At 44.5% G+C, this 27,791-nt stretch overlaps 1 protein-coding gene across 4 annotated transcripts in view; it reads right to left on the bottom strand.

The window, feature by feature from the left end:
* METTL4 (methyltransferase 4, N6-adenosine) overlaps window positions 1-27,791 on the bottom strand; it is a 403,943-nt gene that overhangs the window by 279,384 nt on the left and 96,768 nt on the right. For all 4 annotated transcript variants that reach the window (XM_077492532.1, XM_077492533.1, XM_077492531.1 and 1 more), the window contains exon 4: window positions 7,354-7,420. In XM_077492532.1, the coding sequence (XP_077348658.1) occupies window positions 7,354-7,420 (67 nt within the window). The remainder of the gene's footprint in view (window positions 1-7,353; window positions 7,421-27,791) is intronic.

Genomic DNA, 27,791 nt, shown 5'->3' with positions numbered 1-27,791 from the left:
ACGTTAACGTTAAGCTAACCCATCAAAACTGAGAACTGCAAATAAATTCCAATTATCTGTATTCTTAAATGTATTGATTAGACAGATCTGAATGCAAATATTTGAGCAATCCTAAATTACTGAATCTTTGATTTTTTAAACTGAAAATAAATGCTGACATTTGTCTTTAGCACTCCCCTAGTGACTTGTCACTTTAAGTAAATGTATAACTGGACTTGCTTCCAAGAGAAGGTCTGTACATTCATGACACTTTAAGATACAGTTTGAACAGGGGTGCTCATTTGGAGTAAGAGAGAACACAATCCAAAATATATATATATATAGGAGCTATACCATATACAGAGAGAGAGAAGAGTAGACTCCTACATGTATACCGAATGACATGGGTCAATGATATCCCAGAGCTGCATAATGACTATTGGGACAACATGTGGGAGGCCCGCTTTACCAGACAAGTATCTGCCAGGGATCCATTATTTCACTACAACTTGTTGCATATAATCGATTTGACCCCAGCTACTGTAAACTTGCAAGGCTTTATAAGGATCAATCCTTTTCATGTTGGCATTGTCCATGCGTCAGTGCTAATTTCCTTTATTACACAATACTAGATGGACATTTTGAATTGTATTAACTTGATCACTACTATTCCCCTTGCTCCCTCCATAAGTGTTTACAAAATATGTAGGAGCTAGCTAATTTATCATTAACTTATTAAGAAGTTCAAGAGCGAATTGAATACATTTGGACAACTGCAGAGGATATTGAAGGGAGAAGCCATTAGGTCTGCTTGGCTGACACTACAATCAACCTTACTCAACCTCAGAATCTATAAACGTAAATGTATATACTGTATATGCCCTGGCAGTTGTTGGAGCTTGACAATGGCTGTCCTGGTGACCAACTAAACAAAGCCACAGACAAAGAATACAATCTTTGTCTGTGTGAATTGCCCTTTTATTTATGACTTGTTATTTTTTTTTATCTCCTGAAGTTTTTAACGCACATCTCCAAAATAACCACTTTGGCATCATTTGTTCTATTATGTGCAATTTATCATACGTAATTCAACAACAAAACATTCTTTAAGATGAGTTTTCAAAGACTGGCTCAAAGTAATGCAGCCTGATCGAGGGATTTAGCCAGAGACAATTTATTATTAAGAGCGTTACTCATACTCTATGCCTTCGGTGTCTGTATCCAACTACAGGATTTATTCATACAAAAAGAAAAAAGGAAAACACTTGAAATACAAGCAATGCAAAAGGCAGAGCCCCACAGAATTCTGCTGGCGATATGCGATGAAAGGATTTCACATAAAGCAACAGTAACTTTCAAAGCTACAAAAAATTCTTTGCCGAGTTCCCCAGCTCAAAAGTTTAAAATCTCACCCCCCGTGTTGCTTAAAGGCAACAAGAAAGTATGGTACTCTGTAATGTCAGGCAAGTAAGTAGATAGGCAGTAGGTCAAAAGCATTTGTTTATGTAGCTATAAAATTGATACTAAAAACTGTTAGACTTCAGCTCCCCTCCTGTACTTTGAGCATAAGGCTAACATACAGAATCTGACCTCCAATACACCAGCCCCACCTATGTACATGGACACACAATCAAACTTTAGACAGAACATACAGTACTTAGGAAGCAAATAGATGCAATCCCTTCAGAGGTTTTAATTGCAACTCTGGTAGGTTGCTAGCACAAGATTTATTTAGTAGAAACTGCAAAAATAAACATCTGCCACTGCTGTATTGCACTTCTTTACCCAATATCTGCACTATTTCCTGACTTAGCTGTCCTCAAAATGTAAGCAGTAACATCTCTAACAGTTCAAACTACACCTTTTAGTAGTTCCCACCATTGTTAATTTTGGCATCAAATTTTGATTTAGATTTCGTTTTAGTCTTTTGACTAAAATGGCATTTTAGTCTTAGTCCCATTTTTAGTCATCTGCAATTGTTTTAGTCATATTTTAGTCAACTAAAATCTCAAGTACATTTTAGTTGAAAAAAAATAATTTTAGTCAACTAAACTATGTGTTTAGTTAAAATGTAATGCATTTCTAAAGAATTAACAAACTCATTATATACTCATTATTATTTATGGTATTAAGGTTTGAACAAGTGCTAAGAAACAGATATAGCCAGTCGGGATGGTCTAAGGAGGCCTGTAATGCTGAACAGTGTTCTGGACTGTGGTCTGAGGAGGCCGGTAATGCACATAGTGCTCTGGACATGTACAGTCTGAAGAGGAAGCCAGTAATGCTGGCTGAACAGTCGCTTGCTTGCTGTGAGCTGAAGCAGGTGGAGCCAGTGGAAACTGAAAGTTAGTTCACATGGCTAAATGTCGCTGCCTCACATTTTCATTTGTTAACGAAAACGTGGTGTACTTTTCATTTCATTTATGTCATTGTAAAAATGCCTCATTGCAAAAATGCCTCATAATGGAGAATTGACATTGGTGACGCAGCAAATAATGAAATCTCGAAATGCAGCACACATTCTCTTCTTCTTTAACAGGATATTAATGAAGCTGCTTTGCTGGTGATGCTTACTGATGGAGTTCTGCCAAACATATTTTAAAAGACTTTTTATTTTCTAGTGATATCAATAATAATATTATTATGCTTTTTTTTATTATTCTGGGCAAGTTACCACAGCCCCATTATCCTGTAGTTTATAAGATCAAAGATACAACTATGTTGGTGTTCCTTGTCAATTTTACATTGTATTTTCAAAGATACAACTATGTTGGTGTTCCTTGTCAATTTTACATTGTATTTTCTTAAATGTAACTGCCTACTCCCAAACTCATTTGAAGTAACACACACGTATTATTCGCCACAATTTTTTTATTGTGCATTAAACAAAGAAAACATAAAATTAAACATGCTATCTGCCAATAGAACTTAACCAAAAAGTGCATTCTATGCATCCATAAATATAGAAAATATACCAAATCAAATCATTATTCAACCAAAAAAATGAAATAAAAGCCTCATGGCATGTGTCCTGCTTCTTAATATAGGGGGTCAAAAATGGCAAGAGTTGGTGAAAGCAGGGGTCCGTCATCCGGAGACGATTCTGAAAATCATCCGGATTATTTTCCTGGATCTCCTGCAGCAACAAAGGCATATGACATAATTGGTCAACATTAATAAAGCAACCAAATTTTGGTCCATGAAATCCTCCTCCTCCTGTTCCTGGACTGGACTTGGGTCAAAGCAATAACTCCAAGGCCAATAATAAATAACACGACCAGGTCACACGCTGTTCCAGCACTCTGTGTCCGACACCTCTCCGGTGGCATCCACTTAATTCCGTGCTGAACAGGCCGCGCTCCTCTGAACACTCCCACACAGGTTGTTGTGGATCCCTTGTCCTGGACAAAAAGTTGACTAACTTCATGTTGAATCTGGACGCTAGAAGATCTACATCCAGAACGGCCCAAAAAATGTCGGGGTGAAGAGACAATTCCACTTGGGAATAACTGCTGGTGACTCAAGACTCAAGTAGTCCGCCTGACAATTCTCTACTCCCAGAATGAAGACTGCCGATAGGCATGGAACATTCCTTTCTGCCCAAGTTAGAATATGGTTCTCCTCTCTCTGTGCCGAGAGACTCTTGGTGCCCCCTTGGTGATTGATATAGGCCACAGCTGTGGCATTGCCGGATTGGATCCTGAAAGGACAATCCTGTAAACTGGAAGACCAGGCCTTCAGAGCCAGATGCACTGCACAAATCTCTAGGATATCGATGGCCAAAAGTTCTTTCAGCTCTTGAGCACTGTCCTGGACAGTTGTCTTCACTAATACTGCTCCCCAGCCTGAAAGGCTGGCATCTGTCGTTACTACTTTTCTGTCTGTCGTTACTATTTTATTTTCAGCAGATTCTGGGTTAGTAGACAGGATACCGTTTTGCAACAGTTTAGAATGGAACTGGGTATTGGGAACTGCTTTGAATGAAGCCACCATCTTTCCTAGCAACCTCATGCAAAGGCGAATGGAGGTATCGCCTTTTGACCTGACCATACGCACCAGTTCTCATATGGAGTTGATCTTTCCCTGAGGCAACACCACTCTTTCTGGGCTGTGTCTATGATCAGACTCAAATATTTCAGCCTTATTATCAGTTTTAGGGAAGATTTCTCTAGGTTGAGAATCCGACGAAGACTTTCCAGGTAACTGGTTGTAATGCGCACGCTTTTCTCCAAACGAGCCGCCGACTGGTCTATTAGCAATAGATTTTCTAAGTACACCAAGACTGTTATGACCTGTGCCCTTAACCTGGCTAGAGGTGGGGCCAGGATTTTTGTAAACACCCGCGGTGCTGTAGCTAGCCCAAAGGGCAAGGCTACAAACTGAAAATGCTGCTGTTCTACCTCGAACCACAGAAACCTTTGGCGAGCTGGAAATATAGGAACATGCAGATATGCATCCCCAATGTCGATAGATGCCAGAAGTTCTCAATGTGAAAGGAGCAGCTCTTCAGGAACTGATTTAGATCTAGAATGGGTCTGACGTCTCCATTCAGGTTTGGTACTGTGAAGAGGTTTGAATAAAACCCCAAACCTTACTCTTCTGTGGGGATCTGCATGATCACCCCCTGCGCCATTAATCAGTCTAGTGCCCGAAACAGAGAATGCCTTTTCTCTGGATCTTTGGGGACGTTTGACCTCAGGAAATGAGACGGTGGAAAGTCCCGAAATTCCAGCTTGTACCCCAGAGTTACCTGTCCTGAATTTCCTCCTGCCAGACTTCCGAAAATGGCAGAAGTCTTCCCCCCACCCTGGGGAGGGGGGGTGCCTCTTCATGATGAGGACTTCTTTTGAGCCTGGGCTGACCCTGAGGTTTTCCTCTAGAGTCTGACGGTGGAGGCTGTTGCCACTGCCTAGAGGCGGAAGCCCCTAGCGCAGGAGAAAGAGCCCATTTAAATTAAGGGCATTTATACTTTCTTTTGACTGGCAAAAGAGTACTTTTCCCACTAAAAATCATTTGGATGTATTTGTACAAATCATCCCCAAATAGCCGATCCCCATGAAAAGGGAAACCATTCAGGAGATTTTTACATGGAGCTTCGGCTGACCAATTTTTTAACCACAGGATTCTACGCATATATACAAGCATAAGCGTAAGGCGGGACCACCTGGTGAATAGAATCTTTAATGGCATCTATGGCAAAGCATAATGCTTTTGGTAGTTCTGCAAATTCCCGGGCTTGCTGTGCAGGAACCTTTTTAAGGGCCTTTCTAAATTGGTCCTTTAGGGATTGACAGACGCTTATTGCAGCAATTGCAGGCTGAGTAAAGGCACCTGCCAAGGAAAACGCAGATTTTAACAGGAATTTCATCCTTTTATCTGTTGGGTCCTTAAGCATTTGTGCATTGTCTCCTGGACAAGTTAAACTTTTATTCACACTGGAAATCGCAGTGTCAACTGCTGGTACCTTACATTTTTTGGTCAATTTCTCCTCCATGGGATAGAGAACTGAAAGTCTCTTTGGAGGAAGAAAATGCTTATCTGGGTGATCCCATGCAGCATAAATAAGCGGTTTTAGTAATGCATGGACAGGAAACGCATGCAAAGGCTGTGAAAGGTTTTAGGAACCCAAGGAAGAAACCAAGCTTTCAGCAGACTCCGTTAGGGGTAGCATGAAATTAGAACAAACCATCTCCGTAAGAGATTGTATCAGCAATTTATCAGCTTGCGAGACTGAAAAAGGTTCACCTACCGTTGTTTCCTCCACAGAGGAATCATCGGTTTGTCTACCGAGCTGCACTGTGTGTCTATGAACATACACAGCCTGGGTTGGGAGCGAGCCCAGACGTCTGCCCCCATAGCAGTGAATTGCTATGGGGCAGACACAGAAGTGGAGGAGCCCAGAGCGCCGGGGGGGGGGGGGGGAGACCCCAGGAGAGGAGGTTCAAGGCCTCTCTGTGTAATTCCTTTGCACAGAGCAGGTAAGTATAAGCCTGTTGATTATGTTAATTAAAAAAAAACTTACTTTACAAATCACTTTAACTAGTAGCTGACTGCCAGCCGTCAAATGACGGGCAGTCGGCGCACCTATTGTGGCAGGAGGCTGTCATATGACAGCCTCCCGTTTAAATAGGGAATGCGCGTGATCGAGCGCGCGCATCCCTGTTCCTTCGGTGACGGCGTGTCACGGAGATACTGCTCACCACCGAGGGGGGGTGAATAGCCATTGAGCATAGCTGTTTACCATGTGATCAGCCGTGATGAAGTCACGACCGATCACAGATGGTTCCACCCCCACTTTGCAGGACGCATGCATGCGATTGCAAGCGCGCTGCGCGTGCACGTCGGTGGCAGGGTGTTCCCGGGAACACTGCTCGTCACCCACGCTGATAAACAGCCATTGGCCGGCTTTTTGCCCACGTGATCGGCTGTGATGATTTCACAGCCGATCACTAAATGTAAACAAACCGCGGTAATGAGATGTTACCGGGTTCTCCTCCTCACACACCGATCGTGTGTAAGGAGGAGATTGCGGTAAAATCTAGTTACTGCTTACAGTACACATGAAGCACACTGATTGCCCCCTCAAATAAAGAGGACCTGTCACCACCCCTCATAGTACCTGTCACTCACAGTCCATCAGAGTACCTGTCACAGCCCATCAGAGTACCCGAGTACCTGTCACAACCCATCAGAGTACCCGAGTACTGCCTGACAACATCAAACACTTGTAGATGGATACAGTATTGTAATCTTCACCTCTCCATTAAGTTAACATATGCTGTGAATAACTTTGAGAACTGAAAGAGATTTAGTTCCAGGAAGTTTGCATAACAGTAGTCAGTATTATGTCACAAAAATAATGGAAGCAAACTGAACTTCCAAGTAGAAATATAGTTAAAGTGGTGTTGCCACCAAAAAAAATAAAAAAATTGCTTAAAATAAAAAATAAAAATAAATAATTGTAAAAAAAAATGTTTTACTCGCCTCTAAAGGCCTGTTGCTAGGGGGTCCCTCGTAGTCTGCCTCCTTCATTGCCCGGGCTGGTGACATCACTTCCCCTCTGTGTCCTACAGTCATCTGGGACCTGTCACGTGTCCCAGATGACTGTGCAGCATATCACGGTGCCCACAGTAAGAATGCCGGCGCCGCAAGCGGAGAGGGAAACCAGGGGGGCTTTGTTCCCCCGCATCGCTGGACCCTGGGACAGGTAAGTGTCTGATTATTAAAAGTCAGCAGCTGCAGTATTTGTATTTTTTAGGGGGCACCCCACTTTAAGCCGATTTACTTTTCTTAGATGGAGGGAACATATATAAGGACATTGTCAACTGTTGGGTCATGAACATAAAAATACATTTACATATTCAGAGCAACTACCTTTTACTCCTCTTGACAGACTTATTCTCCCACGGAGGATCAATAACAATGATACCGTACTTTTTATCTGGAAGAAAAATGCATGATAAATTACTTTTCAAAGATTCAACTCTTATAGCAAATTCTAAGGACTACAGCCAAAATAAAAGGTTGTTTACATGCAAAAGGTGTGTTGTAACAGTGTTACGGTTTCTGGAGGGTTGAGAGGGGCATTTACAATTGATGATGGTGGCTTCCTCTCTCTTTGGACACTGAGATGTGCTTGGGAACTGCTTTAAACCGTAACTCCACTTTTGTTGAGAATAAAAAAACATTCCCCGCTGGGTGATCTATGTACATACATTGCAAGGATTATAACAACCTTTGTTGCAGATTCCTACCTTTTGTTATTCTGAAGAAATCCCTGTGTGTTTGTGCTTCTGGGCAGAGTGGGTCTAATGGGAGCAGTTTCATAATTATCAATCAGCTGTGGCAGCTGCAGGGCTACTGGAAATATCTGACCAAAAATCTAATTTTTGTTGCAGGGGATGCCTGAAATCTGACTTGTATCTTAGGCAGACTTAGGGGAAAATTGGTGAGCCAATCACACAAGCAGGAAATTATGTTTCTGGGGAGTGGTCAGTACGCCTTCTGTGTACAGAACAACTCCCATATTGCTTTGCGTTTATAGAAAATTACAGAGCTGCAGATTGAAAAGGAAAGTCAATCAATTACAATATGACTTGTATCGCAATTGTACACTCTATATTATTTTTTCTTTATTTGCTATTTTTTCAAGCAAGAAAGTGTAGCTACCCTTTAAGGAAGTCATTCCACTTGAATCATTGGAAAAAAGCTTGAGTAGCTCCAAATCTACACACAACCTAGAAGCTGCTTTTCAAACTGATGATCACAGAAAATCCAATGCACTCCTCAGTTGTGTTTGAAAATGCTCCTTACAGTAAATGCCCCATACAAATTCAGATAACATACAGAGGTTGATTTACTAAAACTGGAGAGTGCAAAATCTGGTGCAGTAGTGCATGGTAGCCAATTAGCTTCTGACTCCAGCTTGTTCAATTAAGCTTTGACATAAAAAAAACTTAGAAGCTGATTGGTTTCTTTTCAGAGCTGCAGAAGATTTCTATAGTTTTAGTAAAATCAATACCATAGTGTAGTTTTAACAGTTCTGATATACTGTAATCTTAAAATATTGTTTTCTCCATGTAACTTATTTTTCAGTTTTCATGATGTTTGTGCGCTGTGATGATATACTAGACGGGAGGCCATTAATAGTGTATCTTGAGTTTTTTCTAACTTATTTTTCAGCCTAAAGAAATCCATAGAGTGTATGGAGTATTTTTAGATATCAACTTAGTTTTCTTTTTTTTTTTATAAAGCTCTCAGGAACTAACCATCCAACATAGCAGACATTTATTAGCTGTTCCTTAACATTTAAAACAAATCACTAAATTGTAAAAGCTGCCTGAAGATATTTAGTGAGAGTGTTACAGAGGTGATTTAATCATGAAATAAAAATCCATGTCTAAAATGGTATGCAAGAATCTAGAACCAATTTAAACAAAAAAAAAGAAAAATAGGGATAGCCCACTCACTATATGCTCAATGACAAACTTAAAAGTTATATACCCAGTGAAGCGATTGGTCTCAGGTGAGACAAAGATGTGCCTGTTTTTCTGCAGTCTTTTCTTCACTACATCTGTTCAAAGTGCAGAATTGTAAAGCGTATCTGAGCTGTTATAAAAAAAAAAAAAAAAAGGGGGGGGGGGGGCGGAGAGCTGAAACCACACACTGCAGAGCTCAGTCACGAGAGCTCAGAGCCGATTGGAGGGAAGTGACACACGACCCTTCATGCAGTACACAGAAACAGAGCTGAGGCTGGAGGGCCCTCCCATGACACTTTTTTTTTTCTTGGTGTCAGGAAAACTTGTCAGAACTCGCTCATGCTGATAGTAGATGTACAAGGCAGCAGACAGAAGTGACACTTTGTGTGTTTAATTGAGACAAGTAGACACTATAGAGGGATATGTTTTGTTCATTTTTCATGTTTGAGGTTTACAACCACTTTAACTGCAAAACGCAAAATAAATGAGATACCTACAAATTTATTGGTGATGTTGCCATTAAACAGCAAACATACTTTACAAATAAATGTTTTTACTGAACAGTTCTATGAAATCCTAATCGGCGAACCAGACTTTTCTGACGTAACAATAATAAAAATATTAGCAGCTGAAATACAGCACAAAACTGTATATCTTCTTGGTGGGGATCCTGAGAAACAAGGCCAACATTTTAAAGCAGAACTTTAATATTTAGTTTTAACCAATGAGCTCCATTATAATGGCATGGGAGGAATAAAGCCTGCATCCACACCTGAGCCAAGCATATTTATGGTGATTTATGTGCTTTTTTAAAGGAGTTTAAGATGCTTTGTGCAAGCATTATTGCATGCATAACAAGCTTCAGGCTTTTGTTTTATGGGCAAGGGAAAGAAAGCAGTTCTAGAGGGAGAGAGGACAAATTGTGAATTTACAGGTGCTCCCATTGAAGTCTATAGGGTCATGTACATTTTTGAGCATGGTGCAGAGCAACTAAACAAACAAGTTTGAACAGGGACAATTAGAAAAATAGGATTTTTGGTACTCACCATGAAATCATTTTCTCTGTAATTCACCAACTGACAGCTCTTCTCTTAGCCATTGGGTTGTTACGCCACCTTTAAGAGAGGACTAGGCATAACATGTTATGAAAAACACTGAACTTTTAGTTCCGCCCAAGGGGCAGTCCCTTAGTTAACAATCCCCCAGCCTGCCATGCAGCCTCAGTACGTCAACAAGCAATATAACGTAAAGGAAAATAGGAGGGGTGGGTGCTGTGTCAGTCGGTGAATTACAGAGAAAAGGATTTTACGGTGAGTACAAAAAATCCTATTTTCTCTTATATTCACTGACTGACACAGCTCCTCTCTTGGACATTAGGACGTCCCCAAGCAGTGCCAAAACGAGGGGCGGGAAAACAGCATTATAAATTCATCCACCATGGCATGTGGGAACTAGTATAAACTTTACCCACAAAAACGTCAGTGTGTGGAATAACCACCACAAAAAAACAGGGTGCTCCTCAACAGAGAGACTCTACCCTCAAACCGCACCAAAACTGCTGTAACAAATACAACAATGCATTAACTTAAAGGTACTGTATTTTTACCCCCAAAAAAAAAAACAGGAACATTTTTTATGTATAATTGCAATTATACAGCTGCCTGCAGAACTTTTCGGCCAAAACAGGCATCAGCCGATGCACTGACATCTACCTTGTAGAATTTTGTAAAGGTGTGAACAGACGACCAGGTAGCCGCTTTACACACTTGAGCGACAGCCGCTTGACGTCGAAAGGCCCAAGACATTCCGATTGCCCTTGTGGAGTGGGCCATGACCAGAAAGGGGGGCATCTGCCCCTTCAAGGCGTAGGCTTGTACTACAATCTGTCTGATCCACCTGGAAATGGTGGCCGATGAGACCGCCATGCCTTTCTTCGGACCAGCTACCAAAACTAACAGGGAGTCTGACTTCCGGAAGGGAGCCGTGTCAGAAAAATACACCCTCAGAGCCTGAACGACATCCAGGGAATGGAGGGCCACCTCCTTAGGAGGTGTCGGCTTAGGACACAAAGATGGTAACACAATGTCTTCATTGATGTGAAACGCCAAAACGACCATTGGTAGAAAAGAAGGTTGCGGACGCAACACCGCCTTATCCTTGTGGATAACCAGGTAGGGCAACTTGCAGGACAAGGCAGCCAGTTCCGAAACCCTCCTGGCCGATGTAATGGCCACTAGAAAGACCACTTTCTGGGAAAGAGTCAACAGAGGGATCGCTCTGATATTTTAAAATGTTGGTTTTTGCAGTGCTGATAACACCAGATTCAGCTCCCATTAGGGTAACGGCAGACGCACCGGAGGAACTACATGCCACACCCCTGAACAAAAGTGCTCATTAGAGAGTGAGATGCAAGGGGTCACTAAAAAAAAAGACAGCCACAGCTGATATTTGTCCTTTGATGGTGCTCAAAGCCAAATTCTGGTCTACTCCTTGCCGAAGAAACAGCAGGACCCTGGATATAGAAAAGGAGCGCGGATGCCATCCTTTCTCCTCACACATGAAGATGTAGGCCTTCCAGGTATGATGATATATCTTCCAAAAAGAAGATTTCCGTGCCCTCAGCATAGTTGGGATCACAGAGTCCGAAAGACCCGGGTTCCTCAACACCTGGCTCTCAATAGCCATGCCGTTAAAACCAGCAATGGTAAAGCAGGATGGAGAATCGGAACTTGAGACAGAAAGTCTTCTCGTAACGGCAGTCGCCAAGGAGCATCTGCCACCAGGCGCACTAGGTCTGCGTACCAATCTGGGCAATCAGTATTACTGGGATCCCCTCACCCTCCACTCTGCGAAGCAGACGTGGTAACAGTTTCAGTGGAGGAAAGGCATAGATCAGCTGGTACTGATCCCACGGAGCCACCAGTGCGTCTGACGCATCTGCCCACGGATCTCCTGTCCTGGACACGAATTTCGGCACCTTCCCATTGAGACGAGAGGCCAGAAGATCCACGTCTGGTGTGCCGCACCGCAGGGACAGTAGTCTGAACACCTCCGGATGCAATGCCCATTCTCCTGGGTCCAGCATCTGGCGTCTTAAGTAGTCCGCCTGCCAGTTCTCCACTCCCGGGATGTAAATGGTCGGCAGGGCTGGTAGCTGTCGCTCTGCCCACAGAAGTTTGTGAGCGACCTCCCATGTGGCGGCCGAGCTTATTGTTCCTCCTTGGTGATTGACATATGCCACAGCTGTGGCGTTGTCTGGCTGGATCCTGATCGCAGTCTTATCGACCATGTGGAGAGGCATGGCCTGATTGCTCTCAGTTCGAGCAGATTGATCGGCAGCTTGGATTCCTCCTCCAACCAGAGGCCCTGGGTCGACTAAACTCCCATTACTCCACCCCAGGCTGATAGGCTGGCGTCCGTTGTGATCACTGTCCATTTCAGAGGTAGGAACTTCCCAGACTGAAGTGACAGGGACCTCAGCCACCAGAGCAGGGAATCCCTGACTAACTGGCTCACCTGAATCTGCCGATCCAGGGACAACGGAGATTTGTCCCATTTTGTCAAAATCTCATTATACAGGACTCTGGTGTGAAACTGGGTATACGGTACTGCCTCGAAGGAGGCCACCATGAGTCCCAGAACTTGCATGCAGAAGCGTAGCAACGACCACTTGTGGTTCATCAGCAGTTTCACTGTGGCTCTGAGGGTCTACAGTTTGTCTGAAGGGAGAAACACTCTCGCTTCCATGAAATCGAGCAATAAGCCTAGGTACTCCAAACACAATCACCGACTTCTTTAGGTTCAATAGCTATGCAAATTCCTGCAGGGTCTACATGGTGATTGCCACATCCTCCTTAATTCTGAGGCGGAAGATGCTCTCAGGAGGAGATCAACTAGGTATCCCAAGATCGCGATCACGCGTTACGGTAGCAACGCCAAAACAGGAGCCAATACCTTGGTAAGGACTCAGGGGGCCAAGGGAGAGCCACAAACTGGTAGTGGGCTTCCCTGACTGCGAATCGCAGAAACTTCTGATGCCGGAGGCATATGGGTATGTGCAGGTACGCATCCTGGATGTCTAAGGACACCAGGGAGTCCCCTTGATGGAGTGCAGTGACTACTGAGCAAACTGATTCCATTCTGAACCTCTGTACTTTCACCAATTGAGGGCTTTTAGATCCAAGATTGGACGTACCCCTTCCCTCTTGGGGACTACAAACAGGTTTAAGTAGAACCCCTGAAAATGTTCAGATTCCGGAACAGATACTATCACCCCACCACTCAGCAGGTCCCTTACCGCCCCCCAAAAAGGGCCTCTAAGCGAGCCGGGAGTACAGGTATGCTGGAGGGGAAGAATCTGTTTTTCGGCCAAGAGGAACTCTATCTTGTAGCCAGAGGAAATCAGATCGCAGACTCATTGGTCGGACAGCTGAGAGGTCCACCGGGCTGCAAAATTTCGAAGGAGACCCCCCGCCCGGGTTGCGGGTGGAAGCAAACCTTCATGTGGTAGCACTTTTTCTCGCAGGCTTGTTAGGCTTGTAGTTCCGGGGAAGCTTTGGTCTTTCAGCGTTCGTCCTGTCGTGCTGGGAACGCTTGGTCGAAGCTCCGGGTGAACGAAAAAGCCACTTGTGAGCGGAAAATGAGGGCCCTTGCCTATGGCGTGGCTCCTTAGCCTTCCTGGCCTGTGGGAGTAGAGTACTCTTACCACCTGTAGCATTTTTAATAATGTCATCCAAAGAGGCTCCATAGAGCCGGTCGCCAAGGGAAGATCCGTCAGGGCTTTTTTGGATGCCTGGTCAGCAGACCAGCATTTTAACCAAATCAGGTGCCTCAGCACCACTGCTGACACTGAAGCCCTGGATAACAGAGGGAGAGTATCCAGGGCTGCTTTACAAACGTTCTTCAGGCCTTGCACTAGTTGGTCTGCTAGTTCCACGTAGACAGGAGAAGCCTGTTCTCCCAATTTGTGGTGCAACAGTTTTGCCCACTCAGTTAGTGTCTGCGACACAAGTGCGGATGTGTCAGGGCTGGCTTAGCCCTTCCTCCTCTGGGCTGGCCGCTCAGATGCCGGCTAATTGCCAGCTCTCTTCTCTATCTTCAGTTACCAGTTGTTCCCGATGATGCTCATCTGGCCTGCCTATATGAAGTCTTCCAGCTCATTTCTGCTTTGCCTTCACGTCTGGTCACATCACTAGGAACCATCTCCTGTTGTTGTTTCAAGACTGGCTTGCTAACATCACTCGTGGCTTCCATCCTGCTTGCAGTTGCTCTCCGTGGATCCCTGACGTCTGGACTGGCTGATTACCCGATCTGGTTTATGAACTTTGAACTGGCTGACTACCCGATCTGGCTACTGGACTCTGGCTTGCTTGACTACGCTTTTTCCTATTTATCTTTTTATTTTTATTAATAAACAAGTGTGATTTGATTGTACTTCTGTCTTTCATGGTTCCTGACAGGATGCCAGTACTGGTCACATGGTTGACCCCACAACCATAAACAAGGAACGAGCCACTGCCTCGGCCTTCCTGTCCGTGGGGTCCTTAAATGCAGGAGGCCCCTCTACCGGGATCGTGGTTACTTTGTTTAACCTGGATACTGGGGGGTCCACGACCGGAAGAGCCGACCATTTTTTGAGAAGGCTCTCCTCAAAGGGGTAGAGCTCTGCCATATATTTGGGAATCGAAAAGGTCCGTTGCGGTCGAACCCATTCCTTGTAAATGAACTTGTCAAAATAAGTCAGAGACGAGAACACCTTAGGTAAACGGGCTGGCTTACGGGACCCAAAAGGGACCGCTACATCAGCAGAAGGATCCGCTGGCTCCTGAATCTTCGGGACAGGAGCCAGGAGACAGGAATCACAAACAGCTGTCATGAGTGCTCCAACAAGCGCTTTGTCACACATGGACCCGGACGGGGACTCATCCTCACTTTCTGAACGGTCCTCGTCAGCATCATCTGAAACGACAGAACAGGGGGTCACCAGCCTCAGCAGGGCCCGAGTCTGCGTCAGAGCTCTCCCCAGAGGACAGGGGCCACTTTTTAGCACCTTTGCGCCCACGCCCCACCTCCATCTTGGCAACGAACGAATTGAGGACCGCCGACAAAGCGTCCAGAGGCACTGCACAATCTGCAGGCGAACCGGTTGCAATTGCCTGGATTTCCAGGGAAGAAACACCAGTTTCTGAAGCCATGCTGACCCTACCCTGTCTGCCACCTGATGGGGACTTAAGACAGTGATGGTCCCACCCTCCTAACTACTGCTGGCTGAGGGGCTCTTTCCCACAGGACTCACCACCCTGACTGGTTCTGCGCTGTCCAGCTAGTAGTGCCTGTGTCCCTTGTCAGCTCCCAGGTGCATAGGAGATCACACAGTGTCATCCAGAGCTGCTGCTTATGGCGCTGAAACCGATCAACAATGTGTTCAGGCTCCAAGAAAATGGCCACCGAGCGTCCAGTATAAAGGTAAAATGGCCGCCAAGCTACAGGAGAGCATGCTGCTCCCTGCCCTCACCTAAGATGGCCACCGAACACGGAATACCATGAGGGACAGTGATAGAGAAATGGCGGTAAACAGCACTGCAGCGATCGACAGACACAGCCACCAGGCACCCCCCAGGGAGAGAAAAACACACATCAGGGCACAGCCAGCCAGCACAGTCCCCCCCAGGTGAGAGCCCCAGCACATGACACACACACCACTCAGCAGCCACAGGCAGCATCCCCCACAGGGAGGGGGAAGGGAAGATAGGGACAGGGAGAGAACAGAGTGAGGTGAGGGACCCCCAAATCAACCTCCCAGGGAATGCCCAGCTGCACAGGCCCACGAGGCAGGGAGAGCTGTACTTACCAGACCTGCAGAGCTGGGAGACATTCCATCACAGACCCACTCTCCGATCAGTATGGGGTGGCTGTTGGCCAGGCACACTGTGATGCAGACATCAGTAGCCCGGTCATGTGTGTGCCCCGGAGCATTAAGACTCACCGACCACCTCTGGAGCTGAGGTACGTTGTGGCCGACCCAGCGTGTAGCTCTGGTCTGCATACGCTCACTGGCCAGGCTGGGGAGACTACAAGGATAAGGGTATCCAGCCTGTCACCCAGCCAGCTGTTGATAGCAGATCACAGGATCTTTAATATTGCGCAAAAAGCAAAGCTTCTGCAGAAAAACATGGACCCGCAGGGTTCTTGGGTCCTTCTCCTTCACTAGGCAAAATAAAACTGAGGCTGTATGGCAGGCTGGGGGGTTGTTACCTAAGGGACCGCCCCTTGGGCGGAACTAAAAGTTCTGTGTTTTTCATAACATGTTATGCCTAGTCCTCTCCTAAAGGTGGCGTTACAACCCAATTGCTAAGAGAGGAGCTGTGTCAGTCGGTGAATATAAGAGAAAAATAGGGTTCTGCATGTTGAGCGCAGTCAGGCATAGGAAACCAAGTTGAATGCTTGAGAACTAGCATCCTGTAATGTGATGCTCACACATAAATCCACTACAAAGTCTTGCTGCAGTTTTCACATTGTGCCCCCCTTAAGGCCGGGTTCACACCGCTGCGATGCGGGAACGCCGCGAATCCGCAGCGTTTTCCCGCATCGCATTACTACCGCCGGCAGTTCACACTGCCCTATGCGGACGGCTGGGAGTGTCAATGATATGTTAATGACACCCCCAGATCCGTCCGCATATCGCAGTGCGATCTGCTGACTCGCACAGGAATCGGATCGCATGGTGTGAACCCCCATGCGATCCGATTCTGTTGCGGACCAAAAAAAGGGTCCCGTGCGAGTTTGCTGCGGGACCGATGCGAATTCAGCCATACTATCTGTATGGCTGAACTCGCATCGCTACGGAGATCGGATGTGATTTGCGGTGCGAATCACATCCGGATCTCCCCCTGCAGCAGTGTGAACCCAGCCTAAAGGCTAGCTCCATCTTTTGGTCCCTGTTGCACTCTTGTTAGGGGTGTAACATGGTGCAAATCAGACCTCACTCTCAAATCGCCCCCAAACCATGGGCTCTGCCCACTCAGCATCATTTACCCATAGAAATCTGTACAGTCTGCCACCATGGAAGACAGACTTGTAGTTCTCAATGGAACACAAAGGTAGTGATCACTGCATTGTAGTCCACGGGTACTTCCTGAAGAGTCTGCAGGAACCCGGCATTGCATTCCTGATCAACTTACTATTGTTGTAACACAGGTTCTTTTGCAAAAAATTATAAATGCACTTTTTCTTTTTTTGCAAACAATATGTGCATGTCTGATACATATTTAGTTTTTTATAAAAAATTAGCAAATCAGGCCATAAAATGAGAACACTGTATGTTTATATTTTGTACTACTTTAAGGCTCCGTTCACATCTTGGCGTTCTGAATCGTGGTTTGAAGTAGCGGCAAATCGCGGGACGCCTCAACTCGAGCACCCAAAAAACATATAAAATTTTGACAAACTGGTATTTCACCCCGGCCAGATTGCATGCAATGTACCCAGAAAAGACAGATGCTTGTTGGCGTTGTGATAACGTCAAGGGTACCATGCTGCATATCTGCTGGCATTGCCTACTTCTGCTCAATTTTTGGGATGATATCTGTACACAGATCTATTCCATAACGAGACTAAACTGAAACATACACCAGAATGCTGCCTATTGCAATACTCCAACTACTCATTAAGCAATTACAAAAAGTCTGGTGTGACATATGCTAATAAATGTGTCAAAAGCAATTATCCCCAAACACTGGAAAACGACTTATGTACCCACGGTGGCAGAATGGCTACTTGCTGTGGATTCCATACACCAAAATATTCCACAAACTATGGAGATGATGGTTTCTTTTTAAGTACTCTGATTCTTTTGCTAAGATGCAAAATAGCTGACTGACTGATTTATGATTTTAGATCTCTAACAGTAGGGGTTTCATTTGGTTGTTCTTTCTCCCACGAAAATGCTGGTTTCTGATATTTATAGATAGGTATACATGTGATTCCTGTATAACGGTCCTCCCTTAACCTATTTAAAAATTACTTGCATAATTATAAGAAATAATTTCTGTTCAAGATTTAAAACCTACCACGCCCTCTCTTCGCCTCCCCCTCATTTTTATTTTTTCTTATTTTGTCCTTGTTTTCTTTTTCTGTCTCCTTTATATACTATTATTCTCGATAATGCTCTCAAAATAATAATTTTGAGCTGATAATTATCTCTGTTCATAACATACAACAGTTTTTTTTTGGTTTCTGTTGCTACAGATGTATGGATGTGTGGATGGACATGCAAACAGATCGTATTCTTCTGTCTAGGAACAATCTATAACATGACACGTTTGGCATATTGTATGTGATACAGTAAAACTGTTTCTGTATGCTTTGTTATAACCTTGTGATAGCTCAAAAATTTTTATTGGAAAAAAAAAATTGCATTGCAAAGTTGCACTGTAAATTATGTGACTTTGGGGGTCGCAATGGTGGAAACCTAGCCTAAAAGTCCAACCTTTGTGGGGGGAAAAAATGACAATTTGGCTTGCTACTATAAGTAACACCTCAGAATCCAATACAGTGGGTGTTTTTGAGAAAAGCTTAGACACAAAAAAAAAAAAAAAAGAGAGATTGCAGAACCCTTGTACTTTAATTTATAGAAGCTGGGAAACTAAAGAACAATGCACATCATTGCCAAGTAAAACAAAGTAAACCTACAATGTATCTTGGGATCTAACAAAAAAACTGTGAAAAAAAAAAACGTTCCCTGTTTCTACTTTTCATCTGCATCCAATATAAGAACCTGTGTAGCAGTGATTGATGTTCTCCTACCCCCTGCAACTCAATGCTCCTGTCACATTCCTGATAGATCTGCTTCAAGGAGAATAGAGCAAAAGGGGGCAGACTGCATATGGAAACTACTGTGATATGTGGAAAAAAAGATACAGCAACCTTGTTTATTTGCATCTCAAAAGGTAAAATAACAATGTGGCAAACCATAACTACATTTTTTCTTCCACAGAAATATAAGCTTGTCATATTAAGCAAAAAAAAAAAAGTTATCTTTCACAAAACAGAGCATTTATTGGTGGCTGTTAATTGCACCCTTGATTAAACAATAATAATCTGCCAAATTTGTGTTGTACCTCCAGTTTCTTTCAGGATCAAAAATCATTTGTACAGAAACCCAATTTACAGGCTGAGCCAGAACAACTTTGGTGGAACACAATGATTTTGTACACTCAAGATAATGTTTTTGCCAACAATATAAAAATATTAATAGTGTGGTCTGGCATTCGGCAGACACGCTCACAGCAGGACCAGTGAGATCAAGCATGCAACAGTAATATTGACAGATATTACAGTCCACCTGGGATGCTGAAGAATGAGAGATTACTTTACCCTTTTTTCCCCAAGAACACTGCTTTTTCATTGTGTAAAATTATTGCAAAAGTACCATTCCATTTTTTTATTAGTTTTAAGAATAACATATCATCTCCAAGCCATCACCAAGTGTAGTTTATTTTATTAGAATCTTCAATTGTGCCCAGATATTGGCACAAGTTTCTGATAAAATAAAACGTCCATGCTTAAGGCCTTACAGTGAACACAACTGTAGCAGTGTAGAGTGACATTCATTTATTGAATATTATGATAGCCGATGAGTCATTTTATAGCTAAAATTTGGAAGCATGGACGTTTTATTTTATCAGAAACAAGATCAGCCTCTTTCAACTCAACAATAGAGGAACCTTTAAAATATTTTTTTTAGATCTCAGGGAACCATTGCTAAAATTATAGAACATTAAAGTGGAACTTCCCTCTCTCAATCAACATTGACTATGTTTAATTCTTATGCTGCTAGCATTAGCAAATAGATAGGAAAGTACCGTATTTATCAGCGTATAACACTCACTTTTTTCCCCTTAAAATCAGGGGGAAATCGCGGGTGCGTGTTATACGCCGATCCTCCGCGATTTCTGAGCTCTGGGCGGCTTTCAGCCGCCTTCGGCCCTTCTCGCGGCTTGCAGCCCTTCTCGCTCGGCCGAAAACCGCCGAGAAGGGCTGAGAGCAGCCGAAACCCGCCGAGTTCGGCCGAAGGCGGGCAAAAGCCGACGAGTACGGCCGAAGGCGGCCGAGATACACAGGACATCTTGGCGGCGCCATTTTTAAAAAGAAAAGCTGACATCACTGAGGGGACAAAGATGCACAAGGCTGCAATGACTGACGGACAGGCTGCATGACGGACAGGCTGCATGACAAGGCTGCAATGACGGACAGGCTGCATGACAAGGCTGCAATGACGGACAGGCTGCATGACAAGGCTGCAATGACGGACAGGCTGCATTGACGGACAGGCTGCATTGACGGACAGGCTGCATTGACGGACAGGCTGCATTGACGGACAGGCTGCAATGACGGACAGGCTGCAATGACGGACAGGCTGCATGATGGACAGGCTGCATGACAAGGCTGCAATGATGGACAGGCTGCAATTATGGACAGGCTGCATGACAAGGCTGCAATGATGGACAGGCTGCAAATGACACTGACAAGGCTGCATTGATAGGCATTTAAATGTTGTTTCCTTAAATTTCCCTCCTAAAAGTTTTTTTCCTTAAAATTCCCTCCTAAACTTGGGGTGCGTGTTATACGCCGGCGCGTCTTATACGCCGATAAATACTTTATATAATATTTACTTGTTTTAAACCTTTTTTTGCATTTCTTCAGTTCCTTCCCATGAGCCTTTAGGAGGGGAGGAGGCGCTTTCTCAGCTAAGCACACCCTTCTGTCTGCATGTCTGAGCTGCCCTTACTCCAAATGACCATGTTCATAAATGCTAGGGAGTGCTTTTCAAAGTAAGTTCTCAGCAAAATAAAGCATGGAGACATCGCTCAATAGGAGAGTTTTATTTGCATCTAAAAAATTATGTAGCCTTTTTGGTTTGTGGTGCTCAGATGCAGTGTAGTACTGCTTTAACTCAATACTGAGCACATTCACCCCCTTCCGTCCTAGACCAATTTTTTGCTTTCATACTACATTGCACCCAAATTAAATTGTTATAATTTTGTTCACACAAATAGTGCTTTTTTTGGTGTTACTTATTCAGCAATGGGTTTTTTTTTTTATTTTGCGATAAAAAAAAAAAAAAGAGCAGAAATTTTGAAAAGAAAATATATATATTTTCTACTTTTGGTTTTAAAAGAAATCCAATAAAATAAAATTTTGTCATTCATTTTATTTCTTTTTTATCCAAAGAATGTTTTTAATTATTACAATGTAGACAGCCCATAACAAAAAAAACAACCACAAATTTAGCAGGCTATACAACTACAGAAACACAAACAAAGGACGACAGTGGACACCCCTGCCTTGTGTCCCTTCCCAAAGTGAAAAAGTGTGACAGTCTACCGGATGCCCTGATGGCTGACTGTGGGTGGCAATACAATAAACAAACCCAGGAAATGTATCTCTCCCCAAAGCCAAATCTTTTAAGGACCTCCCATAAATATATCCACTCAATGCTATCAAATGCTTTCATAGCATCCAGTGAAAATAGGGCCCTGTGTCCTACAATATCAGCTAGGGATTGCATATTAACCACTTACCGCCCGCCCTATAACAAAATGACGGTGGCAAAGTGGTTGCATAATCCTGATCGGACGTCATATGACGGGGGCGCGCATCGCGGTGATCGTTGTTGCGGGGTGTCAGTCTGACACCCTGCAACTACGATCTCGGTAAAAAGTCTCAGACGGAGACTCTTTACCACGCGATCAGCCATGTCCAATCACGGCTGATCACAGTGTAAATAGGAAGAGCCGGCGATCGGCTTTTCCTCACTCGCGTCTGTCAGACACGAGTAGAGGAGAGCCGATCAGCTGCTATATGCCATATCATATGACAGGGGGGGTCTGTGCTGATCGATTATCAGCGCAGCCCCCCCGAGGATGCCCAAACTGGACCACCAGGGACGCCACCAGACCACCAGGGATGCCCAGGACAAGGTATGCCACCCTAGACCACCAGGGATTCCAGTCAGTGCCACAATGGATGCCAATCAGTTCCCATAATGGATGCCAATCAGTGCCCACAATGGGCATCACTGATTGGCATGCATTATTGTTTGGCACTGATTGGCATCCATTAGTACAGTATATTATAATACAATGCCGCCTATCAGTTCCCATCTGTGCCGCCTATCAGTTCCCATCTGTGCCGCCTATCAGTGCCCATCCATGCCACCTATCAGTGCCAATCCATGCCCACCTGTGTCGCCTACCCATGCCCACCTGTGCCGCCTATCCATGCCCATTCGTGCCGCCCATCCATGCAAATCCGTGCCAGCTATCAGTGCCAATTTGTGCCACCTATCAGTGCCCATCCGTGTCGCCCATCAGTGCCGCCTATCAGTGCCCATCAGTTCCGCCTATCAGTGCCACATATCAGTGTCCATCAATGCCACCTCATCAGTGCCACTTCATTGGTGCCACCTCATCGGTGCCCATCAGTGCCGCCTTATCATTGCCCATCAGTGTAACTCCATCAGTGAAGGAGAAAACTTACTTATTTACAAAGTTTTGAAACTGAAACAAAAAAAACATTTTATTTTCAAAATTTTCGGTATTTTTTTATTTGTTTAGCAAAGAATAAAAACCGCAGAGGTGATCAAATACCACCAAAAGAAAGTTCTATTTGTGGGAAAAAAATGATAAAAATGTAATTTGGGTACCGTGTAGCATGACTGCGCAATTGTCACTCAAAGTGCGACAGTGCTGAAAGCTCAAAATTGGTCTGGGCAGGAAGGTGTTTAACCACTTCCCGACCAGCGCACGATGATGTACATCGACAGAATGGCACGGGCAGGCATATTGGCGTACAGGTACGTCCAATATTCAATGCCGCCCTGCCATCGGGAGCGCTCCGCCGGCGGCGCGCTCCCGCGCTGGTTGGGACCCCCGTGAGTCCGGCCGCGGGACCCGCGGACTCGATCGCCGCGGGCATCCCCGCGATCGTCTCACGGAGCGGCCGAATGGAGGAAATGCCGTGTAAACAGCATTTCTCCACTCTGCCTAGCAACTAGTGACGCTGATCTCTGCTCCATGTGATTGGAGCAGAGATCAGTGTTCACTAAATGAAAGCCCAACCCCCCCCACAGTTAGTAACACACCCCTAGGAAAACTTAACCCCTACACTGCCACCCCCTGGTTAACCCCTTCACTGCTATGTAGAAGAATACGTAGCGGCCTAAACTGAGGGAAAAAAATGTTTTTTTATATATTTTTGGGGGATATTTATTATAACAAAAAGTAAAAAATAATGCGTTTTTTTCAAAATCGTCGCTCTATTTTTGTTTATAGCGCAAAAAATAAAAACCGCAGGGGTGATCAAATACCACCAAAAGAAAGCTCTATTTGTGGGAAAAAAAGGACGTCAATTTTGTTTGGGAGCCACGTCGCATGACCGCGCAATTGTCAGTTAAAGCGACGCAGTGCCGAATCGCAAAAAGTGGTCTGGTCTTTGACCAGCAAAATGGTCCGGTCTGCAAGTGGTTAAAGAGGAAGTAAACCCTGATGAGTTTACTTCCTCTTTCATTCCCTGCAAAGGCAAAGCATAATGGACTACTATGCATCGCATAGTAGCCCATTATGTGTCACTTACCTGACACAGGAGCCAGCGAAGTCGCCGCTGTCCCCTGTAGTCCGCCGCATCCATCTTGTTGGTGGGGTCTGGCAGCTCCGCCGCTGTCATTCGGCAAAGCCGCGACGACATCACTCCCGCGCATGCGCACGGGAGGCGATACGCGCGGCAGCTCCATCGCTGAGAATGCCGCGCACAGTGCGCCTACGCGCCGCTGTCTACGGCGCATGCGCCGTAGACAGCGGTGCCCGTTTTCGGGCAAATATCTCCTAAACCATATAGGTTTAGGAGATATTGCTTGGACCTACAGGTAAGCCTTAATCCAGGCTTACCTGTAGGTCAAAGTGGTTTGTAAGGGTTTACAACCACTTTAAGTACCCGGTATTGAAGTGGTTAAGAAGCAGCCTTCTTAAATTAAATGCAGTGGATTTATTAGGCATCAACTCGGCTTCATCAGAATGGACAATAGATACAATAATCCCATTCAGCATGATTGCCAGTATCTTCGCTAAAAGTTTTATATCACTTTGCAACAGTGAAATGAGTCTATGGGATCTCGGGTCCACTGGGTCTTTACCAGGTTTTAGGATACAGATAAAAAATTTTAGACATAGAAGGAGGTAAAGCATTTAGTTCTTGCGCTGCAATAAATACCTTCAGTAATTGTGGCAGCAATACGCAGAGGTGTTTGTTTTCCATGGGAAGGCCATCCTCCCCAGAGGCTTTACAGTTAGGGAATACATTTTCTGCAGTTTGTAATTCCTCTAGTGTGAGCGGGGAATCGAATTCCCTCCTTTGAACAACAGTAAGTTGCGGGAATGCTATACCACTTAAATAATCTTCCAATTCTGCCTGAGTATACTCTACAGGATGTAGATATAGCTTTCCATAAAAGCTTGCCAACTTCTGTAGAACTTGATCCAGGGAGTGGCCTGTCCAAGCTCTAATCGCTCCAATAGCAGGGGAGCATTTCCACAAGGCAACCAATGTTCTCCCCTTCCTCAAAGAATGGCAATTTAGAGAAAACTTTTTCTCCGCTGAGGATTACAGGTGCTCGTAAGCAGACTGCCAGGCCGCCCAAGCAGAGTCAAAGGGGTCCTGAACATATTGCTCTTCTAGGGCTTGCACCTGAGACTCCATCTCCTCCCTCATCCCTGATGACTGTCGCTTCACTTTGGTGATTTCTGCAATAAGCAGGCCTCTCAGATATCCTTTAAATGCCTCTCACTGTGTGAGAGAAAAAGCAGCAGTCTCGGTCAGTAAAGAACCCATGCATGCTCAGCTCCATCTCCATGTAAGAGGAAAACCATTTCAACCAAAAGGCGTTAAATTTCCAGGGTGCCCCAGACAATTTAGAAGGTGGGGACACTATAAAGTTTATAGATGACCTCAGAGACGTATGGAAGCATGGCCAGGTTGCCCACTGCCAAATAAATCCTGGATAAACTAACATAGGTCTTGGAAAATCATAAAAATTGTTTAGCTAGAGGGTTATTATGCCTCCAGATGTCTACCCAACCCACCTCATTCAATAGCCTTAATAAAAGAGTACCCTGCAAGGGAATGGTAGCTTGTGGGATCGGGTTTTGTCAAAATAAGGATTTAACCAGTAGTATATAGTACTGGTTAGTAGACTATCTGGTTATACTGGTTATAGTAGACTATCAATAACAGCAAGTCCGGCCTCCCCTCCAGATATGACAGCAGAAGTCAGAGTACCGTTGGAGTGAAAGGTCGAAGTATGTATATACAGGCCAAAATACACTGCAAGGACCCAATGCGACAATGCAGGAACACAAAATGTCCTTCACAGTCAATATTAGCGTCATTCCTGGAAGCCCACTGCACCATGTACCAAAACACTCACCCCCCTGGAGAAAGAAGTGTGAGTGGAATGGTATGCCTGCCCCACCCAAGAATATTGTAGGCAGTTCTGAATATCCACAGTCACAGTTTTCAGTTTCCTGAAAGCAAAAAAAATTTCAGGATGGAATTTTCTAAAGGCAAGTAAACATCATCATGCATTTAAGAGGGGTGCGTATGCCCCTAACGTTCCACAATATCACAGGGGCCTCAGTCATGTCAGGTGGTTAGGTAGAAATGGAAATATGAGCATGTAACTAAGTGGTAGTAACTGGAGCAGAGCACAGTGTGGTCAGGCAGGCTCAACAAAATATCCCACAGATAACCCAGCTCCAAATAGAAGTCTGTTAGCAATGGCTGAAAACAAAACGGTGCGAACTCTTACAGAGTGAAAAATGAAGAGTCACTCAAATTCTAGGCAAATCTCATAACAAAAGAACAGTAATAAAAAAAATAACAAATAAAAAAAAAGCAGGACCGTCAACATGACTGACCAAACAGTCTTAAAGTTATAAAAAAAAATGTGCAGACACTCTGTTTCATGTTGAAAAAGAAACACTGGTAATGAATTTGCAGTGTAGCTCATAGCCCAATTAGCTATATTATGTCTCCCAACATAACAGGAACTTGCTGATATAACAGAGAAAATGAGCCAAGTAGAGTCCCAAGCAAGCCAGGACTGGTTATCCAGACTATAAAGAATATGATAAGTATCAATTTCCCTCATCATTTTCCCAGCAACTTTGTAGGGCTTGCTCATTATGATCAAGACAAGCAGAAGCTTCTTTCACAGATTCATAGAAATGGACCTGCCCTCCAGCAGTAACACGTAGATTTGCAGGGCACAGCATTACGTACGTTAGTTGCAAATTCCTCAGGCGCCTTTTCACATCAGCAAATTTAGCTCGACTCCTCCACCTCCACAGAGAAGTCAGTGTAAAAGGACACCCTAGTGTCATTATATTGGATGGTAATGCGTTCCAGAAAATACAGTCTCCCTGTCTCTATAGTGCAGAAGATGGGCCAAAATCTGCCATGGGGGGGGGGGGGGGGGTGCTCCAGGGGGCAGGGGTCTGCCCGGACTGCGGTGGGCCCTCTCAACAGTGAAAAAGGGGGTGAAAGTGTCCTTGCCCAAAAAATCAATAAGCCAGCTTTCTACAAAGGTAGTTGGATCTCTACCTTCCGCTTTCTCTGGCAGGCCTACGATGTGTATGTTATTTTGGCGTTGACAATTCTCCAGGTCTTCCACCCTGTTAGTTTCTTTTGCCAGCTGATTTGCAGAGTGGGCCTCCCGAGCCAATGGGGGTCGTTTGTCTTCTATGTCGCTCACTCTAATCTCCACAGCAGTTGTCCGCTCCCAGATTTTTGTCGCAGCAATGACACCTCCTCTCTTAGGCCCCTAAATTGGTCCTTAAGGATGTTGACAGATGCTGCGCACACATTAACCGCCACAATATATCAGCTAAGGGTGGTTGTTCCTGTTTCTTCAATGCAGAATCAGAGAGTAGAGAGTGATGGGTACTCTGGAAATGAAATGTTTAAATTATGCTGATGTGACAGATGTTGACAGATGTTGATCACTGGGATGTGGCAGACAGATGTGGCAGGTGATCACAGACAGATGTGCGCCAGATGTGGCAGGTGTTTTCACTGTGACAGGGCACTGTTTGGGGATACGCACTGATCTCCGACTCGCAAAACACAGATCCACTGTCCTTCTCACTGACAGGCTCTGTGTGAGGAGAAGCAGAGCCGATTGCCATTACAACGGCTGTGAATGGACACAGCTGTCATGTGATCATGAGGGCCAATCACAGAGCCCTCCTCTCGAGCTTTGTTGCCCTGTGTCCGGCGGGCACATTCAGGAATGTCCACATTTATATGCAGTGGCCGGGCGGAAGGAGGTCAAAATTATGAATAAATTGAAGAAAAAACTAAAACAGGATAAGGAATGTGGTGTAAATAGTGTGTTTGATACTCAGAGTATGTATAAAAAAAAATTAATACAACACTCCCCCATTTTCTCACCGCAAACACACACTATAACAAAATTATTTCAGCAATTACCATAAAATCCAAGAATATTAATAATCAACAGAAAAGGAAGAATGTAGTGGAAGCTGCAGTGGAGAAGTTCCTCCTTGAGGTGGTGTCCAAAGCAAGATACCCAAAGACAAGCTGGGAGCTTGGAGACTTGCAATCGTAGTCAGATGAAGGAAAACAAGTTTAATGGTTCCGGCAAGGCAGCACCCACACAGCAACAATTTCCTCAATGGGCACCCAATAGTAATTTAAAAAATAGAAATGCAAAAAAGAGGGCCAGACCAAAACCGGATAAAAGAGTCCAAAGTAATTTTA

This window comes from Lithobates pipiens, unplaced genomic scaffold (genome assembly GCF_037356315.1).
Source record: "Lithobates pipiens isolate NorthernLeopardFrog02 unplaced genomic scaffold, aLitPip1_a1.2 Scaffold_19, whole genome shotgun sequence".
NCBI lineage: Eukaryota > Metazoa > Chordata > Amphibia > Anura > Ranidae > Lithobates > Lithobates pipiens.
The sequence above is the reverse complement of the archived record's forward strand: the minus strand, read 5'-3'. Positions and strand labels throughout refer to the sequence as shown.